Genomic DNA, 25370 nt, shown 5'->3' on the forward strand with positions numbered 1-25370 from the left:
GTAGTGGTCGAGATAAGCTTTGACTTGGCTAACAGAAGAGGTTAAATCGTGTCTAACGGGAGTTTGGAAAACCCAGCCTTTCTTTCCCGTACGGATCAACTCATTGGGTGGGAGCTGAGAGAGAGACAAGAGTCCCCAGCAAATCAGGAGCTAATTGATTAAAGAGACTTCATTTGAATAGGAGGGGGGCTGGCGAGGTGCCAATCGCCTTTCAAAGAAGCCCCCGTATGATTAATCGCAGAGCATTATTGATAATCATAACGGGGCACATGCGCGGTGGATGGACTCGTTTTACGTAATTTTTGAGACCGTTTTGTAGTAATTTTTTTATTCTCTGCTCGCTGATGTGCCAGCCAGCATGTCGCGGAGGAAACAAGCGAAGCCGCAACACTTCCAGTCCGACCCTCATCTGCCTTTATCGGAACACAATGGTGAGTCCAAGTCGCCTCGTATCGCCTCCTCTCATCCCGAGCACCGTCTCTTTCACACACTCGGTGTATTTTTTTGTGCGTTTGAGGCCAAACAAGTTGAAGTCGGACTTTATACTTTTAGTGTACTACTCTCTTTTTTTTTTTATTCCAGAGTGTGTACTTTTAAGCAAACTTCAGGATACCCTTCCTTTTTTTAAATTTTAGTTCAAATAAGATTTTGAAGCAGTTTTGTTTTGTCTCTTACTCCAGACTTTTATGTTTTTTAGAGAATCTCAAAAAACATATTAATTCAATGGCGTGTTTTTCTTTCGGGTTTACTCTGCGTGTGTGTGCTTAAAAGTTTTTTTTTAAACTTTCGAGACACCTTTTCTTGTCACTACATTGTGTTTTAAAGCAACGTAGAAGCTCTGTTATAGTTCGTAAGCGGCTTATAGTTTGTGCTTCTCTCCGAGGGTTCGCAGCCTTGAGCGGATGGTCTCGGTGCGTCAACACCGACCTCACTTTCGTGCCGCGACTCCTCTTGGTTCCAGAATCACCCGAACCATGTTTGTTTTTCTTTCTTCTTCTTTTATTTTTTTAACTTCTACGTTAGAAAGTAGTGCAATGCTTTATGTTTTATATAAGAAATCGGAAATTCCAAATAAGTTAATGCTCGTTTACGCACAAAATGTAGTGTGAGGCTTTAAGTTTGATAAAGGAAGGACAAAGTTCCGTAGAACAAATCCTGAAGTGTCTCTTCACTGAACTCATCGTTTACACTTGTGTGTGTACAACTTTGTTCAAAAAGTAGCAAAGCGATGTCAAGTGTTACTCTCTCTCTCTCACACACACACACACACACACACACACACACACACACACACACACACACACACACACACACACACACATAGCGCCACTCTTTCATTACAACATAACGTGCTTTTCTTAAATGTGAATTAACACAGAGGAAATAGTGTTCTCTTAAAAACAAAAATATTTAGATAATCTTTAAACTAAGCATTCGCCCTTCGATCATGCTGCTGTAAAAAGATATGTTTTTCTTGTTGATGTAAAAAAAAAAAAGACTGTGTTTTATCGGTGCTTAAAATTAAAATACAAAGTGCCATTCAGAAAATCCAAATCCTGGATTCTGCACTGGCGTTCTCACAAAGGCCAGCAAAAGCCAGTCAAGTCTGGTTTGAGTGTAAATGATCACATTTTATTACTACAGAAAATACAACTAAAAGGGATAAAAAAAATATATATCTTAAGGTTTGATTGTAAGGTGAGATACATTTCGTAACAGGTTGTTATGTGTACATTTTTAATGAGGACTCATTAACTAAAACAATATATTTTTTAATTTCTATGTGGTTTAAAATAATAACAATATATTATTATTATTATTATTTTACCAAATAGAGGCCTCTCTGTAATCTGTTGTGACCAATTTATACCCAACACAAAAAAATGATGTTTCATAATAATAATTAAAATATAAATATGAGACGTATATAAAAAACAATACAAATAATAATAACACAAGTTATTCATTCTTTGTCGAGGATGAGGCCTTTACATTTATAATGGGTAAAACAAATATTGCTGAAGTCACAGTGTGCTCAGCTCTGCCTGAGAAGTCATTTTAAATAAACACTTGTTTCATTCAGGGGGAGGTCAGGCTTTACTTAGTGTTATCTGCCCATTTCACGTGATTTTTGTTTTTTATTTTGTTTTGTCTTTTTTGGAATTTGATGAATAGAGCAAAACCAATTTCCTCAGTGCGGATCTGTTTGTTTGTATTTTTCTTCCAGCATTTTCCCTTAAATCTAATAAACTTAATGAAGAGCTACTTTTGTCACTAACCCAGCCAGACGGCAGATATTTCAATTGTGTGCAGAACTTTTTAAAATTGCTGTAAGTGTCTCGTGTGTGTGTGTTTGTGTTTGTGTGTGTGTGTAATTGCAAAGGTGGGGACGTGTGTTTTGTGTTTAGGTTTTCAGGGTATTTTCACCGAGACAGTGCTGCTGTGTTGCTTCGGGAGAGTTGTGCGTTATAGGCGGAAGTGAGAAAACAGAAAGTCATTGTGAGTGAATGCCAGTGATGCTGAGGGCTGTAGTTGCTGGGAAGTCGGAGAGCGCGAGCCACAGAGGGTGGGATGTTGAGCTGTTTTAACCTTTGCCAGTGTTGCTCTATGTAGAGGTGATGAGAGTTCAGAGCCCAGTGTGTTCCCCTCCACCAACGCCATTGACCCTGCTGATCAGAGCTGCAGGCGGCCCAGCAAGGCCTCGGCTTTTTATTCAAGTGTGTGTGTTTGCGCGTGTGTCTGTGTGTGTGTGTGAGGCCTTATCAATGTTGTGGCCATCCCCTTTCACCCTATCAGAGTGGCCCTCCTTGAGGGGAGATAGGCAGGGCAGCCCCCTTTTGCTCTGTTGTTCCCTGCAAATGCAGAGTGCACTCGCTTGTCATTACGCCAGTGTTTATGTGCTGCGAGTCCAGGTGTAGCTTGAAGGACTGTGCTGTGGTCGTTCTCCCTCCCCTTAAGCTCTAAGCATGTCACCGGGCAGAGCTTCTGAGATTGGAGTCTTGTCCTGGACCACGGCAGCTTAGTGGAACCCCATCTTATGTTCAGTGGGATGAGACCTGAGGGCTGGAGACGATATGAGCAGAAATCCTCCTGAAGTTACAAGTGTCAAGAAGCTCACAGAGGCCCCCCGCAGAAAAATAACGTAGGATCTTCTTAAAGCTTTCCGTCAACTTTCTCTTGTCTAATCCTTGCTTTCTTGTATCTCACATTCAAACTTTTGGTCTTCGGGGCTCCGTTCTATGCTCTTTGTCTCTCCTGAAGCCTTTTTAGCCTTGCGCACTGTGCTTTTGATAGAAAGTCTATGGAAGTTTTACAGACTCCATCTTCATACTAAGCTTGACATTATCTTGATTTTAATTCACACTTGATCCTTGCTATTTTTAGAATCAAGCCTAATCTGCGCTGTGTGCTGTACTATAGTCTGATATGTGTAGTGGATTTTCAGACATGCGTTTATTTAACGTTGGTCCGCATTCATGGTCAAGGGAAGCAAGTCATGGTGTCGACTGACACAGTTTGTGAAGCAGTGCCGTAGCTGTGTGAACATTGGAAAATAGTATTGCTTGCATTTTTCACAGCAGCTGAAAATGCATGATATTTTTTCTTCCTTTATCATAGTCCAAACTTATGATTGAGTGGGCGAGGAGGAGACTGTCCACAGATGCATGACACAATTGTGAGGAAATTCATAATAATTATAAACTGCTGAAAAATAATAGTGATAATAATACTTTATCTTTAATAATTATACATTTTATTGAAAGTTTAGTAGTTTGTAATTTTTGACAATTGCATATATGTGTGTGTGTGTGTGTGTATGTATTTTAGATTTTTGATTTTTTTGGGGAAAATCAGCTGTAGTATAGTATATTGTCAAGTTAAAGAAACACACTCAGGCCCTGTGTATACATGAACGTCTTAATTCATTCAGTTTCAGTATTATTTATACATTATTTATTAACACACGCACATACACATATTTTATTAAATTATTAATTGGACATATTTTAGAAGTTTGTCAGATACAAGTTGTTGTTTTTTTCTTTTCTATCTTGTATGGCTCCTCTTCTTTTTTTTTCTTTTTTTTTTTTTTACCCGCTCACTGTAGATTTTCTTCACATTCAGTTGTGTACAGTCAGCCTTGATACAATTTTAAAAATATATATTTTATTGTCAGATTTTACACACTGGTACTTTTTTTTTTACAATTACTGCTTGGGCTGCTGGAAGGTGTGTGTGTGTGTGTGTGTCTGTGTGTGTGTGGACGAGCATTTAAGATAAAAGTTATCATTAAAGTTTAGTCCTCCCCGTTTGCATGGTTTGGTGGTGTGAGGGTCAGGGTTTACTGTCATGGCAACTTTGCGTTATCTGATGTCTCTGAGTCCAGAAACATTGAGGGAGATAATCCCTGAATTAAACAGGATCTGCTTTGAGTCGACTGAGATGAGCAGGGCCAGGCTGTGCCGACGATCCCCGCCGCTCCCATGCTGCGCGAACAATGGGAAGGCATCCTGTCTCTCTGTGGGGCAGGGCAGCACTTTCTCTAGGTTTCATTTGCAAATGAATTCTTGGCCCTGATGAAAGTGTAGAGGGGGCCAGAGCCACAATGAAAAGGATTCATAGAGAAATGCAATTTGTAAATCAACTTGTATGTTAAACAGTGAGATGTTGGTGTGACAAAGAGGAAAAGGAATAAGGAAAGTCTAGAACACAGCAGTGACTCTGGAGGCAGGGTGTTGTCTTGCTTTTTTTTCTCTCAGTGTATAAAAATGGAAAATTCAAAAAACCAGTTTCTGGGTGCTTTTGGAAAGTGGTCATTGCTTTCAAATTGTCATCACAATGACCACAGGAGTTTCTGTAATGCGTGTTCTGTGACCCGGGATGTCCAGTTTATCAGCTTTTGAAAAGTTTTGTGATGATGCACTCTACCCTAGTTTTGATAGGCCACTGTGATGCATTTTTTCTATTGCTTTACAAGAACAGTTTACTAATAAATGCCCCTTTTGTAGTTATTATAGTTTGACGTTCAGAGAATTCATTTATTATTTTTTTCTCTTTCTTTTTTTTGTTTTAGTCTTTCATTGGATGGCAGATTAAATTTATAACGTAATATTATGAATACTAAATAATTCAATCTCTATTTCTTAATCTTGTCCCCCTTTTGTTTTGCTTGTGTTTTGTGCGTTAACAGTCTGAATGCCACAGGCTTTGTTGTTCATGTCTCCCTGTGATTGCAGCCTGAGTGGATACAAATTAGTTTAGTGACATAGATAACCTGTCCAAGATGTCCATAGTTGGCTGAAAATGAGCAAAGTTGACAGCAAATTGAAAGTCTAATAAGTCCTTCAAATGCTTGATTTACGCCGAGTGGACAAGTAGACTTTGAAGGACATGGAATATAGGAAATCAATGTCTTTCTATGAAATTTCATTAAGACCAATGTCCTCACTTCACTCTATTCTGTATTTTGATGGATTATCTGGAGAAAATGATTACCTTTGCTTGTGCTGATGAGACCCAGGTGTACACCTTCAAAGATCACTTTTAAGCAATATTTGAGTAGTTCCCATTGATTTTGTATCCATTCTTATCACGCTCAAGAGGCCACTGCATTGAATAAGGCTTTTTCACGTTTCTTTTGGCTTATTGTTGCCTTTCGATCGTTGTTTTTGTGAACACATCAAGGGGATAAGTGTAAAACTGATTAACTTAAGATTAACAACAATGGAATTTGAGGAGATAAAGCTGCTTCTTCAGCTGCAAAACATTTCTAATCACTAATCCTCTGTTTCCTCTTTTTCAGGGGACACAGAACTTTGCTCAGAGGACCCCCCCTGCAAGGAGTCAGACGCCCACGTCTGTAACAGATGTTGTGCTGAGTTCTTTGAACTATGGGATCTTGAAGAACACCAGAAGAATTGCACTAAGAATCAGTTAGTTCTGATAGTAAATGAAAATCCTGCCTCCCCCACCGGAACTTTCTCGCCTGGGTCTCCTCCCCATAATCCTGACGACCAGATGAATGACACAGCTAATAACACTGATCAAACAGAGTGCAGTGATCTTTTGGAGCGTAACCCCCTTGAACAAGACGAATCCATGGATGTGGACATTTCCGGAATGAGCAGTGGTCATGAGGAGGAAGGCAGTCATACAGAGAGTGGAAGCCCTATCAACACAGTCAGTAGCAATGGTGGCAGGGCCACCGCCGGTCCTGCAGTTGGTACTTCAGCCATCTCTGCCCCTCTGCCTCAGCTTAGTAACCTCACTCAGCTGGGTAACTTCTCCATGATCAACAGCAATGTCATAATAGAAAATCTTCAGAGCACCAAAGTGGCTGTGGCCCAGTTCTCCCAAGAAGCCCGCTCCACTGGTCCCAGGGTGGCAGTGCCAGCTCTGATGGAGCAACTACTAGCCCTGCAACAGCAGCAGATACACCAACTGCAGCTTATTGAGCAGATTCGCCATCAGATACTGCTACTGGCCTCCCAGGCTCCAGAGATGCAGGTGCCCCCGACCTCTGCTCCAGGCACAGTGGGGCCTGCTGCCAGCCCTCTGACCACACTCAGCTCACATCTCTCCCAACAGCTGGCTGCAGCCGCAGGCCTAGCGCAAAACCTGGCTAGTCAGTCAGCCAGTATTAGCAGCCTGAAGCAGCTGGCTGCAGCGGCACAGCTACCTCAGTCCAACCCAAGCCCCAGTGAGACATCTCAAAGCATTAGCACTCTGGGGCCATCGACAGTCAATACCCAGCCCTCTGACAAAAGGCCGAGTCATATGAGTAGTCTCCACTCTCAGCTAAGCAACTCCTCACTACCTAAGCCATCCACACCATCATTTGGAATAGGTAGCTTGCTAAGTTCTGCAGTGAATCCCCTTCTACCTCAGCCCCCGCCTGGAAACCCCATGTTCTCCAGTTCTCTGCCGAGTGTGGGCACTACTGTAGAGGACCTAAACTCTTTAGCATCGTTGGCCCAGCAGAGGAAAGGCAAGCCACCAAATGTCACTTCATTTGAACAGAAGAGCAGTTCCGACGATGCTTTTTTCAAGCATAAGTGCAGGTTTTGTGGCAAGGTGTTTGGAAGTGACAGTGCCTTGCAAATCCACCTGCGCTCCCACACTGGCGAGAGACCATATAAGTGTAATATCTGTGGCAACCGCTTCTCCACCCGTGGTAACCTAAAGGTGCATTTCCAGCGTCATAAAGAAAAATACCCACACATCCAGATGAACCCTTACCCTGTTCCTGAGCATTTAGACAACATACCAACAAGCACTGGCATTCCATATGGCATGTCTTTGCCCCCTGAGAAACCTGTCACCAGCTGGCTGGACAGCAAACCTGTTTTGCCCACTCTGACTTCCTCAGTTGGCATGCTGCTGCCACCAACCATGCCGAGCCTTCCACATTTCATCAAAAAGGAAGACCATTCGATAGCCATAACTAGCCCTCCTGTTACTGCAAAGAAAGACTCAGGTGTCGCTGAGCCTTCAGCTAAAAGTAATGACCATGTTTCTGAAGAGGGTGAAGGTGCAATTCTGCCTACCTCAAATGGGAAAACTGAAGAAGGCAGCCACTCCTCAGGCTTCATAACAAATGTGAGCTCTGCTTCAGAGCATACAGCTGAGTACACAACATCCAACAGCCCGCCCATGATGACCAACCCACTCATGCCACTAATGTCTGATCATTTCAAGGCTAAGTTCCCCTTTGGAGGCATACTGGAGCCTCTCCAAGGTTCAGAGACCTCCAAGCTACAGCAGCTTGTGGAGAACATTGACAGAAAGGTGGCAGATCCAAACGAATGTGTCATCTGTCACCGGGTGCTGAGCTGCCAAAGTGCTCTGAAAATGCACTACCGCACTCATACAGGGGAGAGGCCCTTTAAGTGTAAAATCTGTGGCAGGGCTTTTACCACCAAGGGCAATCTTAAAACTCACTACAGCGTTCATAGGGCCATGCCTCCTCTTAGAGTTCAACACTCCTGTCCTATCTGCCAGAAGAAGTTCACAAACGCTGTGGTTCTACAGCAGCACATTCGCATGCACATGGGCGGGCAGATCCCCAACACCCCTCTGCCGGAGAGTTATCCAGAGTCCATGGCTTCTGACACTGGCTCATTTGAGGAGAGAAATTTTGATGATCTGGATAACTTCTCGGATGACAACATGGAAGGAATGGAGGAGGGCCCAGATAGCAGTGTACCTGACACACCCATGTCAGCCGATGCTTCTCATGACAGTCTGTGTAACTCCCCAGCTCCACATGAAATGGTTTTCCATGAGGGGGTAGAGACAAATGGCCAAGAGAATGCTCACAACAATGGAACAGGAGAGTTTCAAGTCAGCCACTTGAAGGCGACAGCAAATGGCTTAGTTGAGGGGGACTGCCTCACCAATGACTCCTCATCACTGGGAGGGGATGTTGAAAGCCAAAGTGCCGGGAGCCCAGCTGTGTCAGAATCTACCTCCTCCATGCAGGCGCCATCCCCCACTAGCATGCAGCCACAATTACACAAATCCCCCAGCCTTGAAGAAAGGCAGCAGAGGGCCTTATCCTTGGAGCACATACATGCCAGCCCGGTGCACTCTTATCCCTCCAACATCGGAGCCCTGGACCTGACATCTGTCAATCCCTCAAAAGACCCTGTGGGCATGATATTCCCCTTCCGTGAGCGTAACATCATCAAGAACACATCCTGTGACATCTGTGGGAAGACATTTGCTTGTCAGAGTGCCTTGGACATTCATTATCGAAGCCATACCAAAGAACGACCATTTATTTGCACGGCCTGTAACAGGGGTTTTTCCACCAAGGGCAACCTCAAGCAGCACATGCTAACCCATCAAATGAGAGACCTGCCGTCACAGCTCTTTGAGCCATCAAACACCAGCCTGTCCTGCAGTCCGACCCCTTCCCTCCTCTCCATTGGCTCTCTTAACAAACCTGAGGTTAATGGCTTCCTCCACGTCCTCCACCCAGACAAGGATATGCCCTCTGGTTTGGTCACATCGTCTGCCTCCTCTTCCCCAGTGCTTTCTGCTGGTGCACCACCACGCAGGACGCCCAAGCAACACTTCTGCCACACCTGTGGGAAGTGTTTTTCCTCTGCCAGTGCTCTACAGATCCATGAGAGAACACATACAGGGGAGAAACCCTTTGCCTGCAGTATCTGTGGTCGGGCTTTCACCACCAAAGGAAACCTCAAGGTAAATGTTGAGCCCACCCTCCCAAAAAAAAACAACTCCTAAATGTTTGTGCGTGAGAGTGTTTGTGAAAAATGAGTCTCAGAGCTGCTATTTAGTTTTATATGGTGTGTAAGTGCATTAGGCATCAATAGGTTGGAATTGTTATATGATTCATTGAAGGAACAGCACTGTGAGAAAAAATGACCTTAGTGGAAAGGCTGAATCACACAGCTAATATTATTATTGGCAGCAAATCCAGTATGTGGTCAGCAAAGAATGATCCACTGCACTGAATTAAATATCATCACAGTGATCACTGAGCCATTTTAATCTGTATATTGTATCCATTTCCAGTTCTGTGAAAAATGTCCCAGACTCATTTAAAATCATTATACGCTGATCTACAGAAATGTTTGGATAATGTGGTTACCGAGAAAAAAAAAAAAGATAATTATTTGAGTGGGTCGATCTTTAACCCTAGTAAGAAATTTGGGATACGTATTAATTTTTAATGCTTGTAGTAAATCCAGTTGTGGCTCTGGGTCTCACAGATTGTCGTGTTTTTAAGTCAAAGTTAAACATCATCTCGCAGCTGTTTTTGTCTGTGTCTTTATATGACATGCACTTATTGGCATTCATCTTTCAAGAATAACGAAGCAGAAAAAAATGCCTTTGTCGCTGGCTGAGTTTTTGGCAGAGGTGAAATTTCACATGCATTACTAGGCAGAGCTTTGTAATTGGTTAATGCCCCGGGCCTTGTGGTCCCTTTGTCATGTATTAGTATTGCCAAAATGAGATGTTTATACTGTGCTGGTACCTCACACGGCACAGGCAACTAAATTGTCTGCTGCTCTGAGGGTGTGAATCTGTTTTAATTCAGAGTCGAGCGTTATTATTTTTTTTTTTCCATTGCATCATCTCATGTGCAGCTCTTGTGGCCAAGTTTGTAAACATCTCTAATTTTCATCCCTCTCATTGCTCTGTCTCCCTCTCCTCCCTCCCTTTTATTCTCCGTCTCTCTCTATGTAGGTTCACATGGGCACGCACATGTGGAACAGTGCTCCTGCCAGACGAGGCCGCAGGCTCTCCGTGGATGGGCCAATGGCCTTCCTGGGTACCAACTCAGTCAAGTTTCCTGAGATCTTCCAGAAGGACATGGTATCAAGGGCAAGCAATGGGGACCCAGCCAGTTTCTGGAACCAATATGCTGCAGCTTTCTCTAACGGCCTCGCGATGAAGACAAATGAAATCTCTGTCATCCAGAACGGAGGCCTCCCTCCGATGTCAGGTGGTATGGGAAATGGCGGTAGCTCTCCCATCGGTGGCCTGACGGGCAGCCTAGACAAACTGCACAGCATGGAGCCCAACGCTGCCCTTGCTGGTCTGGAGAAAATGGCCAACACGGAGAACGGGTCACACTTCCGTTTCACGCGGTTCATTGAAGACAATAAAGAAATTGTCACTAATTAGAGTGTACGTCCTGAGCTGCACACACACACACACACACACACACACACACACACACACAGACACATGAAGATGCCCACTGGCATACTGTATACATATGTAAGACACACAGAGAAGACGAAGAAAAGAAAGAGAACAAGACAGGGACAAAATCAACTGAACTGGTTTGCTCACCATTGAATCTTTACGAACACAAGTGTGAAGACAACGTGCTTTTTTTGTACAATGTACATGTTATAGTTTTAAGGAGCTTATTTATTAGTGATTATAACCTTGCTTGAAACCAAGTGGAAGCATTAACAGTTAGGTTTTTCTTTGTTTAAAGCCAGAATGGGTATGTATGGGTGCTTAAAAATGTGCTTTTGAAACTTAGAATAACTGGGTAGATGACCTTACCTTGGCATTAAGTTATTTTCTGTCTGTAGTAGCTATAACCGAACTGTCGATGTTCATGTGATGCATTAGCCCTGTAATAAGCAAACGGTTGTGCTGTAAATAATGTACACTGATCTTCTGTAGATGGTCTAACTATCTTGTGTCTTCACACTACCCCCTCCCCTCATCAACATGAAACCATGAAATTCAGGCAAGGGACTGAAAGATGCTGTAGTTCCTTTTCTTTCCAAATTGTATTTTTATTTAAGGAAGACAAAACATTGAAGTTTGCTATATTTCAAGGGTTTATTTAGTGTTAACTTGTTTTGTTGTTACCGTTTCTGTGTATTGTACTTTGTATATTTTGTTTACTTCCATATTTTTTTCCTTCAATCTATTTCTCTTTTTTTTTGTGGCTCGTATTTTGTTGGTGTCGTTGAACGCAAGACAGTTGCTAAAAGGGGAACATTCGGTCTGGCCTATTTCCTTGTGTTTTTTTTTTTGTTGTTGTTTTTTTTTTTTTTTTGCAACTGAGACAGCCAATCAAAAGAGCAGGATTCTCCTTTAGTTTCTCAGCTGGATCTCCACATTGCTGCTATGTCCCAGCATCCACAATGACAACAAGTGCAACGTTATAGTGTTGAAGCTTCTGTAAATTCATTCAGATGTGGAAATACAAACCTCCCCCTTCGTCAGTGAAAAAAGAAAGAAAGAAAGAAAAATGTACATATATCTCACACAAGAGAAGTCCGACACGGCCAGAAGACAAAATGATAGTGTTTTTATAAATATAAATATATATTGGGTTTGAAAACCTTTGGACTGTTACATGCACTTTCTTGGAAAGTTGGAAGATCTTTATGGGTCCAGTTTCTCTACACTTTAATACCTACTAACAACTAAGATACTGTAATTCTTTACTCCAATAATCAAATACATCAGTTTTTCCAAAAGAACCACTGTTGTGTCTGTGTGCTTTTATTCCCTTCGTTTCTTATCAATATAATTCAAATGTGTAATAGACACACCAAGCAATCCTTGGTTGTTTTTAAGCAAATAAAAGTAAAAATAACATTTTGTGCCTTTGGATTGTTTTTGTTTTTGTTGTTGTTGTGGTTTAGGGCCGCCATGCAGTGAGAGAGCGCGCTGGAGAAGACGCATATCTCACTTTTTGAGCTCGTCCATTTTCAAATCGTTCAAGTTTGACTTGTTTTACGTGTTGTTTCGAGGCTTTGGACGCGCCTTCATTCTCGTCGTCGTGTTTTCGCACGTCCATTAAAATTAAATGATCGCAACAAAAAGAAAAGAAAAAAAATCACTTCAAATCAATGTTATTTATTTATTTTTAAATGACAAATAAATTCACCAGACACAATTTACCGGGACAATTATTAAAGAAACCCCGGTGACGGTGTCGGGTTTTTATGTCCTGATAATTTTCCACATTGAAATTTAACGTTTCATTTAAGACGACGATGTAATTAATATTAACTCACGTTTCCTGAAATAAGTTGTCAAAACGACCGCACGCTTATCCGGATAAAACCTTTGAAGGCATTCAGCCTCTCTCTCTTTTTTTTTAATTCAAGCTGAAAAAAAAATCTCCCCTTTTGTGTTTCAACAGCTGCATTTAATTTAACACATCGTTGCACATCCTGCAATACAGGATCTGTTCATTTCTGCGCAGCGTCCTGGGCGCGCGCTCTCTCTCTTTTCTCCTCTCCTCCAAGCCGAAATGCCCAATATTTACGTTTTATATTTCAAGACATCGAAGCTAAATGATCCTTGCCCACAGTGCCTGTTTTCTTTTTAACACTCACATCTGTTCGGCTGAGCTGTGTTTGTGCAGCGCATCGGCTCCGGAGACAGAGATTCCTTCAGAGGACACAGGGAGAGAAATAAAATCTGCACCACGAGCCCATGCACAAATAATTTTATGTAAAAAAAAAAACAGCAAATTATTATTTTTGATTATTATGGTTATTATTATGATTATTATTTATGCTATTAAAAATATTCCTATTCTATTTGTTAATTAAAACATTGATTTAAGCATGCTTTTTAAAAAATCAAATTATGATTCAATTATGTTTGCAGCAATGTAATAAATTCAAATTTTATACACTGCAATGTATTGTAATATTGATGAGGAAAAAAAACATAATCCAACGTAAAATTACTAAAAGGTACATTTGCGTACATACAGTATAGAGAAGAAGTTCTCCTTTTTCCGTGCGGACGAGTGTGAGACAGAAATAAAACGCAGTAAATACACGCTTTATCTTGTGTGACTGGTCTCCACCACTAAGCTTTGCACTGGGGGTTCTTCCCAGGCGGCTCCTCGTCTAAGTATCGATTGAGCTGTGCAGTATTACAGCAACACTTGAATCTCAGGTGGCAGGAATGTGTACAATTGATCTCTTCCACTGTGGCTCCCAGCAGTGGCTTTTTGCTCCACAACACAGAGCTCCACAGGAAGAGTTTGGGGGGGGGGGGGCGAAGGCGAACACGCTGAAACACAATCGCTGCAGACTGAGAGGGGCTGTACCGGCCTGCCCTGCTCTCTGTCACTATTTATTGTTGCTGTGGCTGCGAGTCTCATCCGCAGCTCTGCAGCTATACTCTCAGCATGAAGGAGAAGTCTTTTCAGGGAACACAGGCTGCAATATTACCAAACGCACTCACAGGCGATATGCACACACTGCTCCGTACAGACACTTACATGTGGATTTATTTCTTTGTGTTTTACTTAATGTTGCCGTTGTAGTTATTTTTGTTCTCTTGTCTGGGGCTAAATGGCTTCTTGCCTCTTGCTGCAGTGTCTGGGGAGGATGGGAATCATCAGCAGAGAAACATTACTCTCTTTAGCAGCAAGCCACTCCTGTCCACTTACTGTACACTTGAAGGTTCATTAAAGGGTTGGCCTTAAGTAAGGGCTGTATGCACAGCTGCCACACTGCAAAAATAAGAACATTTGTTTCCAGTGTGAGCTGAGAGAAGACGGGAGTTTCTTACTTTCACGCTTACGTATCCTGATTTGTGTGTTCCAATATGAGAAGATTATTTTTGTTGTTGTTGTTGTTGTTGTTTTTAAATGTGCTTAAAGTGAAATGTTTATTCTTCGTGTGCATATAAAGAACAAAAAGAAGGAGCAGGAAAGGCAGAATGAAACAAACTAGTAAACTGCTCCTTCATAGTGGAACATCAGTGACATCAGGAGTAAAAATCTGATTTCTGTCTCCTCTCTCTCTGCCGTCCACAGTTCTTCAATGTGCGGATCAAGTTGAGATGATGCTGAACGGAGGCAGACCCCCCCCACCCCTTCCAACTCCCCCACCGCCACACACACACACGCACACACACATCTTCTGCCTTGTGCTGTCAGCCCTCCTGAGTCGATACAAACTGTAGCCTGGGGCCTGGCCTGGACTCCCCACTGAGGTTCTGGTCGACTGCTGGGAGATCAAAGACCTGTGGAGAACAATGGTGAGCTCCATTTAAAGTGGCCACAGTGGCTCACTTTCCCTAGACGTGCTGCCACACCTGCCCACACTGTCGTGTTCAGGTGATGGAGCTACTCTCTGTGGGAACACACCTCTCCGAGGTGTTCACCAAAACACAGAAATGCTAAGTGTGACGCAGAGTAACATAGCGTTGAAACAACAAAGTGTTAACATGTCATTTGCTTCTCATTGCTTCGTAAGTTTTGTTGTTAACTGGCCGATGCTGCTTTCAATTTACACTAATATGGCCTGAAATTGCACTTATTGTATTTATGCTATCCCCCTATGAGCTTCAGACTAATTTGCCTTTGTCATGTTTCTTCAGCCATTTCATGCTGGTTTTATCCTCCTGTGGTTCCTCATTGTGCTTCCTGTGGAAAATCGAGCCTGTGTGTAGCGTGTACACAGCTGGATGGAAGACCTCCAGATTGTAAGTACAAACACGGAGTCAGATTTTTGAAGGCCTGTACATTCTCACAGTTATCACAGACGAGTAATCTCTGCAAAGTCTTCGAGGAAATGTCCGTAACAAACACTTTGCTCCTGTTTGTTCTTTATTTAAGTTATACTTTGGTCTTTTTGAGGACTTTGGGAGATTATGTTTTTTGCATGGTTTATTTTTATGGCGCAGCAATATGGAGACTATCCGAATGTCAACGTAATTTATCTCGCAGCTCATCCGCTTCCTTGCCTTTTGTGTGGTGAGAAAGAGAGGCACAGGCCCATATTGCATTTCATGACCTATTGTGTTGAAGGAGTACCCAGACAAACAGGTGGGAGCCCTAATGTGAGGTCCTCATGGACCAGACACACCAAACTTGAGGCTCCCCGACCAAGTCTTTAATAAGGCGCTCAAGCTTGCAGAACGGCTATAGTCCTCTGTTTTCTTCATCGTCCGATAGGAACCTTCAGTGATGCTAATGAATGTACAGTGCGGGTTTGTCTCATGCACAGTGCTCCCGCTATCCATTTTCCCCCCGGTTTATCATCGCCGCTGAAATTGCAGGGCCATTTTGCTGGGCTTTTACTACAGTGGAGACATTTAGCCCATTGTGATGCTAATTCTTTAAAATTTGATGTCTCAGGCTTGTTCTTTCAGGTCAGTACGGCTTTATGAGACCCGGCTCTTTTGACGGAGTACAAGCACCAGTTTTGTTATCGCGGAGAAACCTGTAGTCACGGGTTGCCCTGATTGACCCTTAAGGCAAATTTGATTTAAAGCACATTTCCATTTTGAGATAAATCACATGTTTCCTTGTTTTGTACAGTAGAATGGAGACAGATCGTCTTTCTTTGGTTTTTAAAGAACTACTCTGAGATTAAGTAGGCTGATTGTAGCCCTTTCACCATCAGAATTACGGTTGGTAACCCTAGCCAGGTCTGTCTGCTCTGGGCTTAAACACACACACACACACAGAGACTTGGGGACACTCTCTGTTAATGTCATCTCACAGATAGTGTTTCCTCATCACAGTCTTTCCTTGAGTCCCACAACCTCTGACACATATTCTAATTCCTTCCTCACAGCACCGGAGTTTGCTATGAGATGGAAAGATATTCTGCGACAGTGGCTGTAGACAGAGATATTGATATTGGGCATCAAGATGGGATGTCAGAGTGACTCGGAAGAAGCCCTTCAACTTGTTGTCAGGTGTGTGTGTGCGATTCCATAGGTGCTGCGCAGAGACGTGTCTTGAGTTTATTGAATTTGTCATTTTCGGGGCCTGGGAGTGAAAAGGGCACCTGTGTGCAGCTGTAAGCCCCTGTGCCAGCACCGCCACTCGCATCACGCAATGACAGATGATGTGCAACGACAACCCTGAAGCTCTGTTTTCTTTTTTTTGTGTGTGTGTGTGTTTTTTTTTCTTAAAGCAGTCCATCAGCTTCTGCATACATTATTCATCAGTCACGAGGGGAAAAAAGGTGAAAGGAAATTTACTTTGTCAATATTCCTCATTAAAGAACAAAAAAGTCACCCATGGTTACAGTGGGAAAAATCATAGCACTTTAAGAGGCAGGTTCAGTGCACTGACAAATTGAAGACTGTTGTAGCTGTGGATACTGACCACCCACATCAGTGTTACATCAAAGAAAAAGCCGCTAACAGTGGCTGAATATTCAGTGACGCTATTGAAGTGCGATAGTATCTCCTACTCAGTCTCCGACTGTGGGAAAACAAAGACGAGCTGACAGAGATTACACTCTGTTCTACTGTCTTTATGGGATTTCGTGCGGCCGAAACAGCGCGTCTAACAGGTCAGGATTACAGATCTGCCACCCACTCCTCACTGCTGTAGTCAAGGTGGGGTTTTCTCATTGGACGTCTTGTTGTAGGCAAGAGGAAACAGAGAAATGTGTAATCAACTATAAGATAAGAAATGCATTAGGTCATGGCAATTCCCACCATAATGTGCTGTTTGATATGGAGTGTGTGTGTGTGGGTGTAATTGCATCACTCATTGCATTAAAGCTTCAAAAGTGGCAAAAGTTATGATTGCAAGATTTCATGGACAAGTAGAAACACTGTGTGTGTGTGTGTGTGTTGTAGTGCTCCCTGTGTGCCTCTTCTCATAATACACTCTTCCCTCATGCTCAGTTAAGTCAGTGCCACCTGTGATTAATACGAAATATCCCATATCCAACAGGTTAATGTTTAATCAATCAACTCGCCGAGTCTAAATGGCCTAGTTTATTTTTAACCATTGCATCACATTAAATGCACCGAGGCTTTTTGCAGCTAAAACTCATTATTTCTGCCCTCAGCTAATGTTTATCAGTGAGTGGTGAGAATATTTTACTCCATGCGCGCGTGTGTGTGCGTGTGTGTGTGTGTGTGTGAGTGCTTGTTTTGCTTTCTGGAAGAACATAATGTTACGAAATGAAAGGACAGAGCGAAGCGATGATTGTGACGGCTCATGTAGAATCTCAGGAGAAAAGAGTGACGTAGGGTTTATTTTCATATCGCAAATGTTTTTGATGATGCGCGCGGTGATAGTGTGTATCATTATTCCCTTTCATCCGTAGTAATGCCTTCCATGCATGTTTATTGACACAGTGTTTCCTCCTCCCTGTGAGCTCTGACTGTGTGACTCGACTAAAGCACATTCTCTATGAAATCAACACCCCACTCGGCAATAATGCTCTCTGAGGCTTGGCCAGTTTACGAAATAATCGATCCAAATAAAAGCAGCAGATAAAATTGACTGACCCTCATATACTTAATTATTGCTGCTATTTGACCAAATAGCATTTTTCAGGATGCTGTGTGTCACAGGCCATCAATATTCCTTTAATCGCTGTTAGTTATTGCCCTACTTTGTTACTGCTGTGGATGGCCAGTCTCCAGTGGTCAGTTTGGCCCAGGGCTGCGGGGGAATGAGATGCTAAATGGTTGCGCAAACAATTTGATTATGCTGTTTAATTCCCGTCATATAGATCTACGGGCCCTGCTGATGCACTCATTTCAGTGAGGCTGTAGAGAGTGCTGACCTGCCTATCTCACACCAGCACCAGCTGGTTTTTTTTTTCTTTTCCTCCATGACCTCAGAATCAATAACGACTGCTCTGTGGCTATGGAAGTGTGTCTTACATACTTCCCTCACCACAAACATGTCAGCTTCTGTATGATGGCGATGATGGAGCACTGTTCAACATCCAAGTTCAAATGTTGAAAGCTCTGACAGTTTTTCCTGCAGTCCATAAAGGCCCCTGCACGGTCCTTCCTTGAGGTGTTTTGCGATACAAGGACAGTTGAGGGTTAACTCTCCCCCAATCGAAACAGCCCACCTCTGCCAAGTGAAAAATGAGAAATGAGGGCGAGCTCTTAGGCCCACTTGCCCAGTTCCCAAAATTAACATTTCAATTCAAAACCAATAATAACGCATTGTGTCTGGCATGAATGAGTGCTGCTGCAAAGGGAAGGCGATACCTCCTGTTCCTGTGTCACTGAAAAAGCTCCTTCATCTTCTGCTGAAGGGCCCACACAGTCTGAGGTCACCGAGTCAGCCTTGGTTACACTGCACAGGCATGCCTGGGTGAACGGCTCGAACTTCCCAGTGCATTTACAAAAGCCAGGAACTGCAAACACACACACACACACACACACACACACACACACACACACACACACACACACACAAAGCAACACTCATATCATGCTCTGCAAGTCGATGGCTCTTAAGTTTTTTAACTACTTAGCACTCTTGACAAAAACATACATTTTGTGCTCTCTAAATTTGCAGTAACGAACTGAAATACAATATGCATTAGCCTCAGCAGCACTTTTTATTAGATATATAATAAAAGTTGTATGAGAGTAAAAATGCGCATTTCACTTGCTTTTCCCACCACTAGTTTATTCTAGCTGCATTTGTAGCAGAGCCTGTGACACCTTATCTGCAAAGATAATGCACTCTAAAACATGTTATACCTTCAGTGTACTGACTGCGTGTATCTGTTCATGTCAAATCCTCTGATATGCTCCACAAACCAAACACTGTGTTGAGGGTTTTGGGCATCTTGGCTTTTCACAATGGGATTGGGAGCCAGGCTCTGTGCCTCTGCCAAGGTGGTGTCAGAGCCAACCTCTGCTGCATGCTCCCCTCCATCACAGAGCAGATTACCCATCTGGGAGGTGAAAGAGAGGGACACAGGGCAATTTCAAGTGAGCACTGTGGCTATTTCTTCTGAAACCGAAGGTATGTAAGAGCCTATCTGCCAGCTGTCTGCTGCAAGTGATAGAAACAGTGTTAGTCTGAGTGATTCCTTACATGCACCGCGCTGTGTACAGGCAGGAGGATTGTCTGGCTGGGTTTATCCTTCACAGCTGATGTATCACTTTATATGCTTGGATTTAGGGTGTTGTACCACTTAACATATCAGTTAAGTCTTGTTGCTGCTACACAATATATTGAACTCCCTAGAGCTTTACTAGCCTAGCATGCTCACCTAAGACTAAATCACTAAGGTGATTTTTTTTTTGGGAGAGAAGTGTTTAAGCCGGAATAATGAACACTCGCCTTGTTGGTGAGGACAAAAAGGCGGGGACGTGTCCAAGAGATTTCACAATTTACTTATTTAGTATTTGCAACTAATCCTCTGACTGAAGCAGCTGTTACCTGTGACACAATGACTGAATGGATAAAGAGGTGATACTGGCATAGCCTGACTTAGTGAACTGCACTAAACACATTGCGATCACACCAAACAGAACCTGGCATAATAAGCAGGTGCACTCTGCTGCTGTTATAGCAGCGTATATGTGTATACCATAACTGATAGTACACTCTTAGAAATAAGGGTTCCAAAAGGGTCCTTCTACAAAGGCTGAGGTTCTACATGGAACCATTTGCTTCTGAAAAGCCCTTTACAGAAGAAAGTGTCTTTCAAGGGTTCCTTGTGACACTAATGGTTCCAGTAAGAACCATTCTGATCCACAGAACCCTTTAAAACCGCTGTCCTGAATAAAGGGTTTTTAAAGGGTTCTTGGGTGGAACCTTTATAAAAAGGTTCTATCTGGAGCCAAAAAGGGTTCTCCTATGAGGACAAGCCCGAAGAACCTTCTATGGTTCTACTTAGCACTTTTATTTCTAAGAGTGTATATCAAGTGAGGGATGATGGGACCTGCTAACAACACTTAGAGATTGTATTATGTAAACCAAAAGTGTATTTGTTAGTCAGCATCCTGCTTGTTGCTGTGTGTGTGTGATGCAAACATACAAACTGTCTTCTGTAGATAACTTTTAAATACACCACGAAGTAGCAAAAGAGTTACTCTGAGGTTCCACATCTGGAACACCTTCCCCGGCATTTAGGGACAGCACAGCACCAGTGCGCCCAGCGAAAGAGGCCAGCTTCGCTAATAAGGTTCTGTTAGGATTGCTGCCTGCTAAGGTTGTCAATGAGTCTCTCTTGATCTGAGGATTAGGCCAGTCGTTCCAATTACAGCCTGGTGCCTTGACGTTTGTCAGGCATTGACACAGATGCCTGTTGATGGCCCCGGTGCATATTCCAGGACCCCGCTGAGTGACAGGTGCCAGCACGACAAGAGACAATGGGGAACAGTTACTCTCTCTCTCTCTGTGTGTGTGTGTGTGTGTGTGTGTGTGAGTAAATGTCTTATTCCATAACATCCCTGCCAGCTCTCATGTCTACTATACTGTATACAATGTCAGCATACATATAGCCAGTGCTATATCCGACCCACGGACCAGCTTTATTCAGTCCTCAACATCCTCAAAGGAAAATCAAATGACCAGCAAACATCAATCAAAGGCAGCATCATAAACACAGGTACTTTAACATTGGAGCAGTGTATGAAAATTACTGTAAATGCGAACCCAGTCTCAGTTTCTATGCATCTTTACATTAAAAGGCTTCAAGCTGGTGAAACGCAACTTGACTTTTATTTTGAAATAGTTCCAGAAAGTGGTGTAAATTTGGTGTTTTCGAATTTCAGGCAACTTTATATGGCGTATACCTGTTTAAAATGTGGCCTTTTCATGTCTGTATGGTCTACAATAGGCAATATGTTGACCTCCCCTGCTGTATACTTTGGTGCGTGTGGCAGATACTGACTTTGGAGGACACTTAATCTGACAAAGAAGGAGCAAGACTACCAGATTAAGACCGGTGTATCAGTTTGTTATCAGCTGTGCGTGTGAGGACGTTTGTCACGTATACTTGCTGCAGGTCTATTACAAAGAGGAGTGGTAATTTAATGCAATACGGGGGGAAGGAGAGGGCACGCACTGGCAAACCCACCAAAGTACAGCGCCTAACCTCACAGCAGCAAGAAATAAAAGCGAAATATCAGATATGCTTCGAAATTGTTGTCTCACTTGTAGTCTAGGAATTCTTTTCTGATTGAACACTGGTATTAGGCTTTGTTTCCTTCAAGCTGTTGCATCTATATTCACGTTGGTCTGTAATCTCACACATATGATGTATAGTACACAGCCTGGTTTTTAGGGAAATAAACTGATTTCATGAAAGTATTCAGAGAAAATTTGTCGCTAGATGTGAGGGGAGGTGTTTGACAACGGTCCCAGGAAAAATGAATATGGTATTTGTATCCGTTTCTCTCTATGATGGCCTCAATCTGCAAAACAGCAGCGCGAATGGCAGATTGCAGTGATCATATCAACACCGAAACCCTGTATTTACTGTTGATGTGAAATAAAAAAAAACAAAAAAAAACCCAACAATATAAAAACCATACAACAGCAACGTTTGTGTGTTTTCCATGCTACTTATTTGGATGCCACACACATCCAGAGAGAGCGCTAGCATGTAGCAGGTTAGCTCTGTGGCCACTTACATGGCCGCTGATGTGTATCTACAGCTCAGCCATGGGTTTGCACTCTCTCAGAGCAGCACTCAGTAACCTGACATGGCTTGGCTGGACTCAGCCAGTATGATCATCGCTGCAACCCCCCCTCCCTCCCTCCCTCCACACACACACACACACACACACACACACACACACACACACACACACACACACACACACACACACACACACACACACACACACACACACACATACACACACACACACACACACAGGCTTGTCGCCTGTGAGGCCAGCAGTGACTTTACACACACAGAGGTGGGTCTTGTGACTGCTGTGTCCCATGTTTGATACTTAATATTCACCACCTGGTGTTATTTACATGGCATTAAAAGAGAGATGGACGCTGCCCTCGGTGACTCTCTGTTTATCTGATTTGGGTAAAATGATCAGATGTCCTCTTTGTGCACTTTAAATTAAAAAGCAAAAAAAGCAAAAAAAACATAATTTCAGCTCCCACACTACATTTTATTTATTTTATCTTGCCGCCATGTTTGCCAGGTGTAATGTTATCCATAAGCAATGTTAGCAGGCTGTAATTAAATATGAATGGATCACTGTTGGTTGAGATGCGGCCAGTTTGTTTTGTTGAGCGTGGCTCTGGGCAGGAAAGCTCATCAAATCAGTCGCGCTGGTGTCATTCTATACCGCTATCACACTGCATGACAGGGAATCTCGGTGGTCCTGTGGAAGAAAGGGGGCTCAGAATCACCTATATTTAGAGTTAGTGGATTTGAAATAACTCACAAGCTTGCACTTTCACGAACACTGGATTAGTGAAAAGGGGCTCCCTGCCCCCCCCTCCCCCCGTATCCCTGAATTGCATGAAAAACATTTTTAAATTGCATGGTGCCTCAGATAATTCATTTATTCTGTGTAATTAGATGCTGACCAGGGTTAATATGTAGGGTGTCATTAAATGGAAATGTAGAGTTGTAAAGGGGGACTGTATGATACAGGGAGTCTTTTCAATAGACCTGCCCAGATTGTGAGCTCCCTCTTCTAGCTGGGAGGGACCTCCTTTATTTGAGGCAACTCAAGCATGAATTCTGCGAGGGAAAGATTGGGGACAGTTATATTCACTTCTGTTTGTTGCCCAGTTGAATGAAATGACCTTTAAGATAAAGCAAATCTCTTGAGCAAGTCAGGTGAAGAAAAGGCCGCACAAATAGGGCAGATGTGGTGAAAGGAACTTTTTCAATCCAACATTGAAGGCGGGCTGTATAGTTAAAAGACTGCTGTTTGCCGGTAACCCTGCTCTGCCACCATGACAATGCCACATAGGAGGAGGCACTCGCTGTGGACGCTCCTTATTTTGATTCAAACAAGTTTGAACAGCAGGGAATTGCTTTATTTATTTATTTATTTATTTATATATATTTTTTTCTATTTTATTTTATTAAAGGAAACAAGTGCTGTGACGATTTTGGTTGCAGGAATGCTAGCACAAGTTAATCTACAGACTGGTCAATTACGCTGCTCCTTCAACCTCTATTCATGGGGCAGGCCTATAATTAACCCTACAAAAGCAAAGGTATTTTCTTCGGATGGGTCCGTTTGAATTTCTCTTGACTGTGACTGGAGAATGCTGAGCCTCTGTGGCTTCAGGAGAGGCCCATAAGCTACAGTCTCCAAGTGACAGCAAAACTTAACCAACTGGCTAAATGAGTCCTAAAGGAGAAGCATTTAAAGTCAACGGATGTGGAAGTACAGTTAGCGACAAAAATAACAACCCTTTCAGTCACATCCCACTTGTGTTTTTTTTGGTTTTTTTGGTAGTCTGGTGTCAGCTAGACTGTGCCACGAAACACCAGCTTTGCCACCTACAATGAGGGCAGCCTTTAGGCTGCCTGGGTACTTTTGGTGAGGAAGTTAATCATACACCTCAGAGTAGCACAACACAAGAAAAATGGTGTTTGTAAACCTGCCCCCATGGCTCTGCCCATAATTGGCTCTACAAGTGACTGCCTCAGCTTCCTGTCAGCATTATATCTGTGTTCACACTGGCCCAGCTGGTAAGACATTTGTTCCTAGGAAACATGGCTGCTGTTTTGATCTTTGGACTGTGAAAGCAAAGTAGTTCACACAATGGCAGTAATGTGTGGAGGATTTTCCAGGCTGTGGAGGAAACCAGGCAAAAAATGTCCTGCTGCCTCTGTCCCAGAGTGATGAAGAGTACTGGGGAAAATCTTATTTTTTTGTATCTGTTTTATCTGTTTAAATATAAAAATGTAAATTAACATTATTCTTTTTATTATCATTATTTGTAACTCGAACTGAGAAATAAAATAATATAAATGGAACTCACCTCAAAAATGCACTTACAGCTTCCACTAATACCAATACCAGAGCACTATTACTAGCATATATGCAGGCAAGATTTTGCATTTACAAAGCTACATATTTCTTATTTTATAAAATATGGCTTGTTTCCCCCCTCTGCCACTTTGAAGCATGTTACAGCTCTTTGCCAGAACATGAGAAGAACAAAGACTGTGGACTGGAGCCAAGCATCTTTTTGGCATCTCTTGGCTGCAAACAGATTGCTATTAGGCGGGAGCAAATAACTTTATTTTGAAGTTGACACATAGCAGGAATCTGAGATTAACATTGGAAATGTTAAAATACTGTTGGCGACACCTCGACGTGCAGCGGGATGTAACTTCCTGTGCAGCTGTCAAGAAACACTTCCCAGCACCCCCCCAGACTGCTGCTGCTGCTGTGCTCCTCTCTGCACCTCAGCTCTGCTAATGGAGCATGCAATTAAAATGAGGGGACTGGAAAACACTTGGAATATGCTCATAATTAACCACAGTAACCCTAAAACCAGAGGTTAATCATACATTTGTTATAGTAACCATTTGTATGGTACAATTTACTCGTTTCTGAACACAAACACATCTCTTTGATTTCAGGGCAGCTTTTAATTTGACATGATTTGTTTTGTTTAAAGAAAAACGAACCGTTAAAAATATCCACGTGACAGATGATGGATACATTTTTGCCTGATTGTTGATGAATGATGAACAAATCACTGAACGTAGCATCGTGTGTTTGTTTTTCTTTTGAGTGGTGAACAGGGTTTTTTTTCTTCCGACAGATATCTCAGCTGAAAAACCAGCTCGAGTTGCAGCCGCTCGGCCACACGTGTTTGCTCCGGTCGCTCTGAAGAGTCGGTTCTCTTTAGTTCTCAACAAAACGCATGTATGGCTCAATATGACTTACTCCTGCTGCGTCTCCCATTTATAGTCAGTCTGGATTTGTTTGGGATTTTTGGGAAAAACCACACTTTGATGAACATCCTGCCCGAGACATTTAATTGTGGCTGCTGCATTTTGTGCACAAGCAATGCTCTGACGTTTTAAGACTTGTTTATTCAAAAGCTTCCACATGTTGATTGTAACCTTATTTTTCTTTCTTCCCTCTGACCCAGTGATGTTTTTTCCATGAATTATGATCTCAAGCTGGTTGTGACGGGAGAGTAT

General features: G+C 42.7%; 1 protein-coding gene across 2 annotated transcripts; it reads left to right on the forward strand.

Annotated features, from left to right (window-relative positions):
- Positions 1-358: 358 nt before the first annotated feature.
- Positions 359-10659, forward strand: sall1a (spalt-like transcription factor 1a; the record flags this gene model as incomplete). 2 transcript variants are annotated; one of them, XM_083901172.1, is made up of 3 exons in its annotated part: positions 359-449; positions 5813-9210; positions 10219-10659. In XM_083901172.1, 3 exons carry the CDS (start codon positions 359-361, stop codon positions 10657-10659), a joined length of 3930 nt encoding a protein of 1309 aa, XP_083757298.1. The 2 variants fall into 2 exon arrangements, with proteins under 2 accessions (XP_083757298.1, XP_083757299.1); XM_083901173.1 differs by having other exon boundaries at positions 359-431; positions 5804-9210.
- Positions 10660-25370: the final 14711 nt, after the last annotated feature.

This window comes from Microchirus variegatus (genome assembly GCF_963457635.1).
Source record: "Microchirus variegatus genome assembly, chromosome: 14".
Lineage (NCBI taxonomy): Eukaryota > Metazoa > Chordata > Actinopteri > Pleuronectiformes > Soleidae > Microchirus > Microchirus variegatus.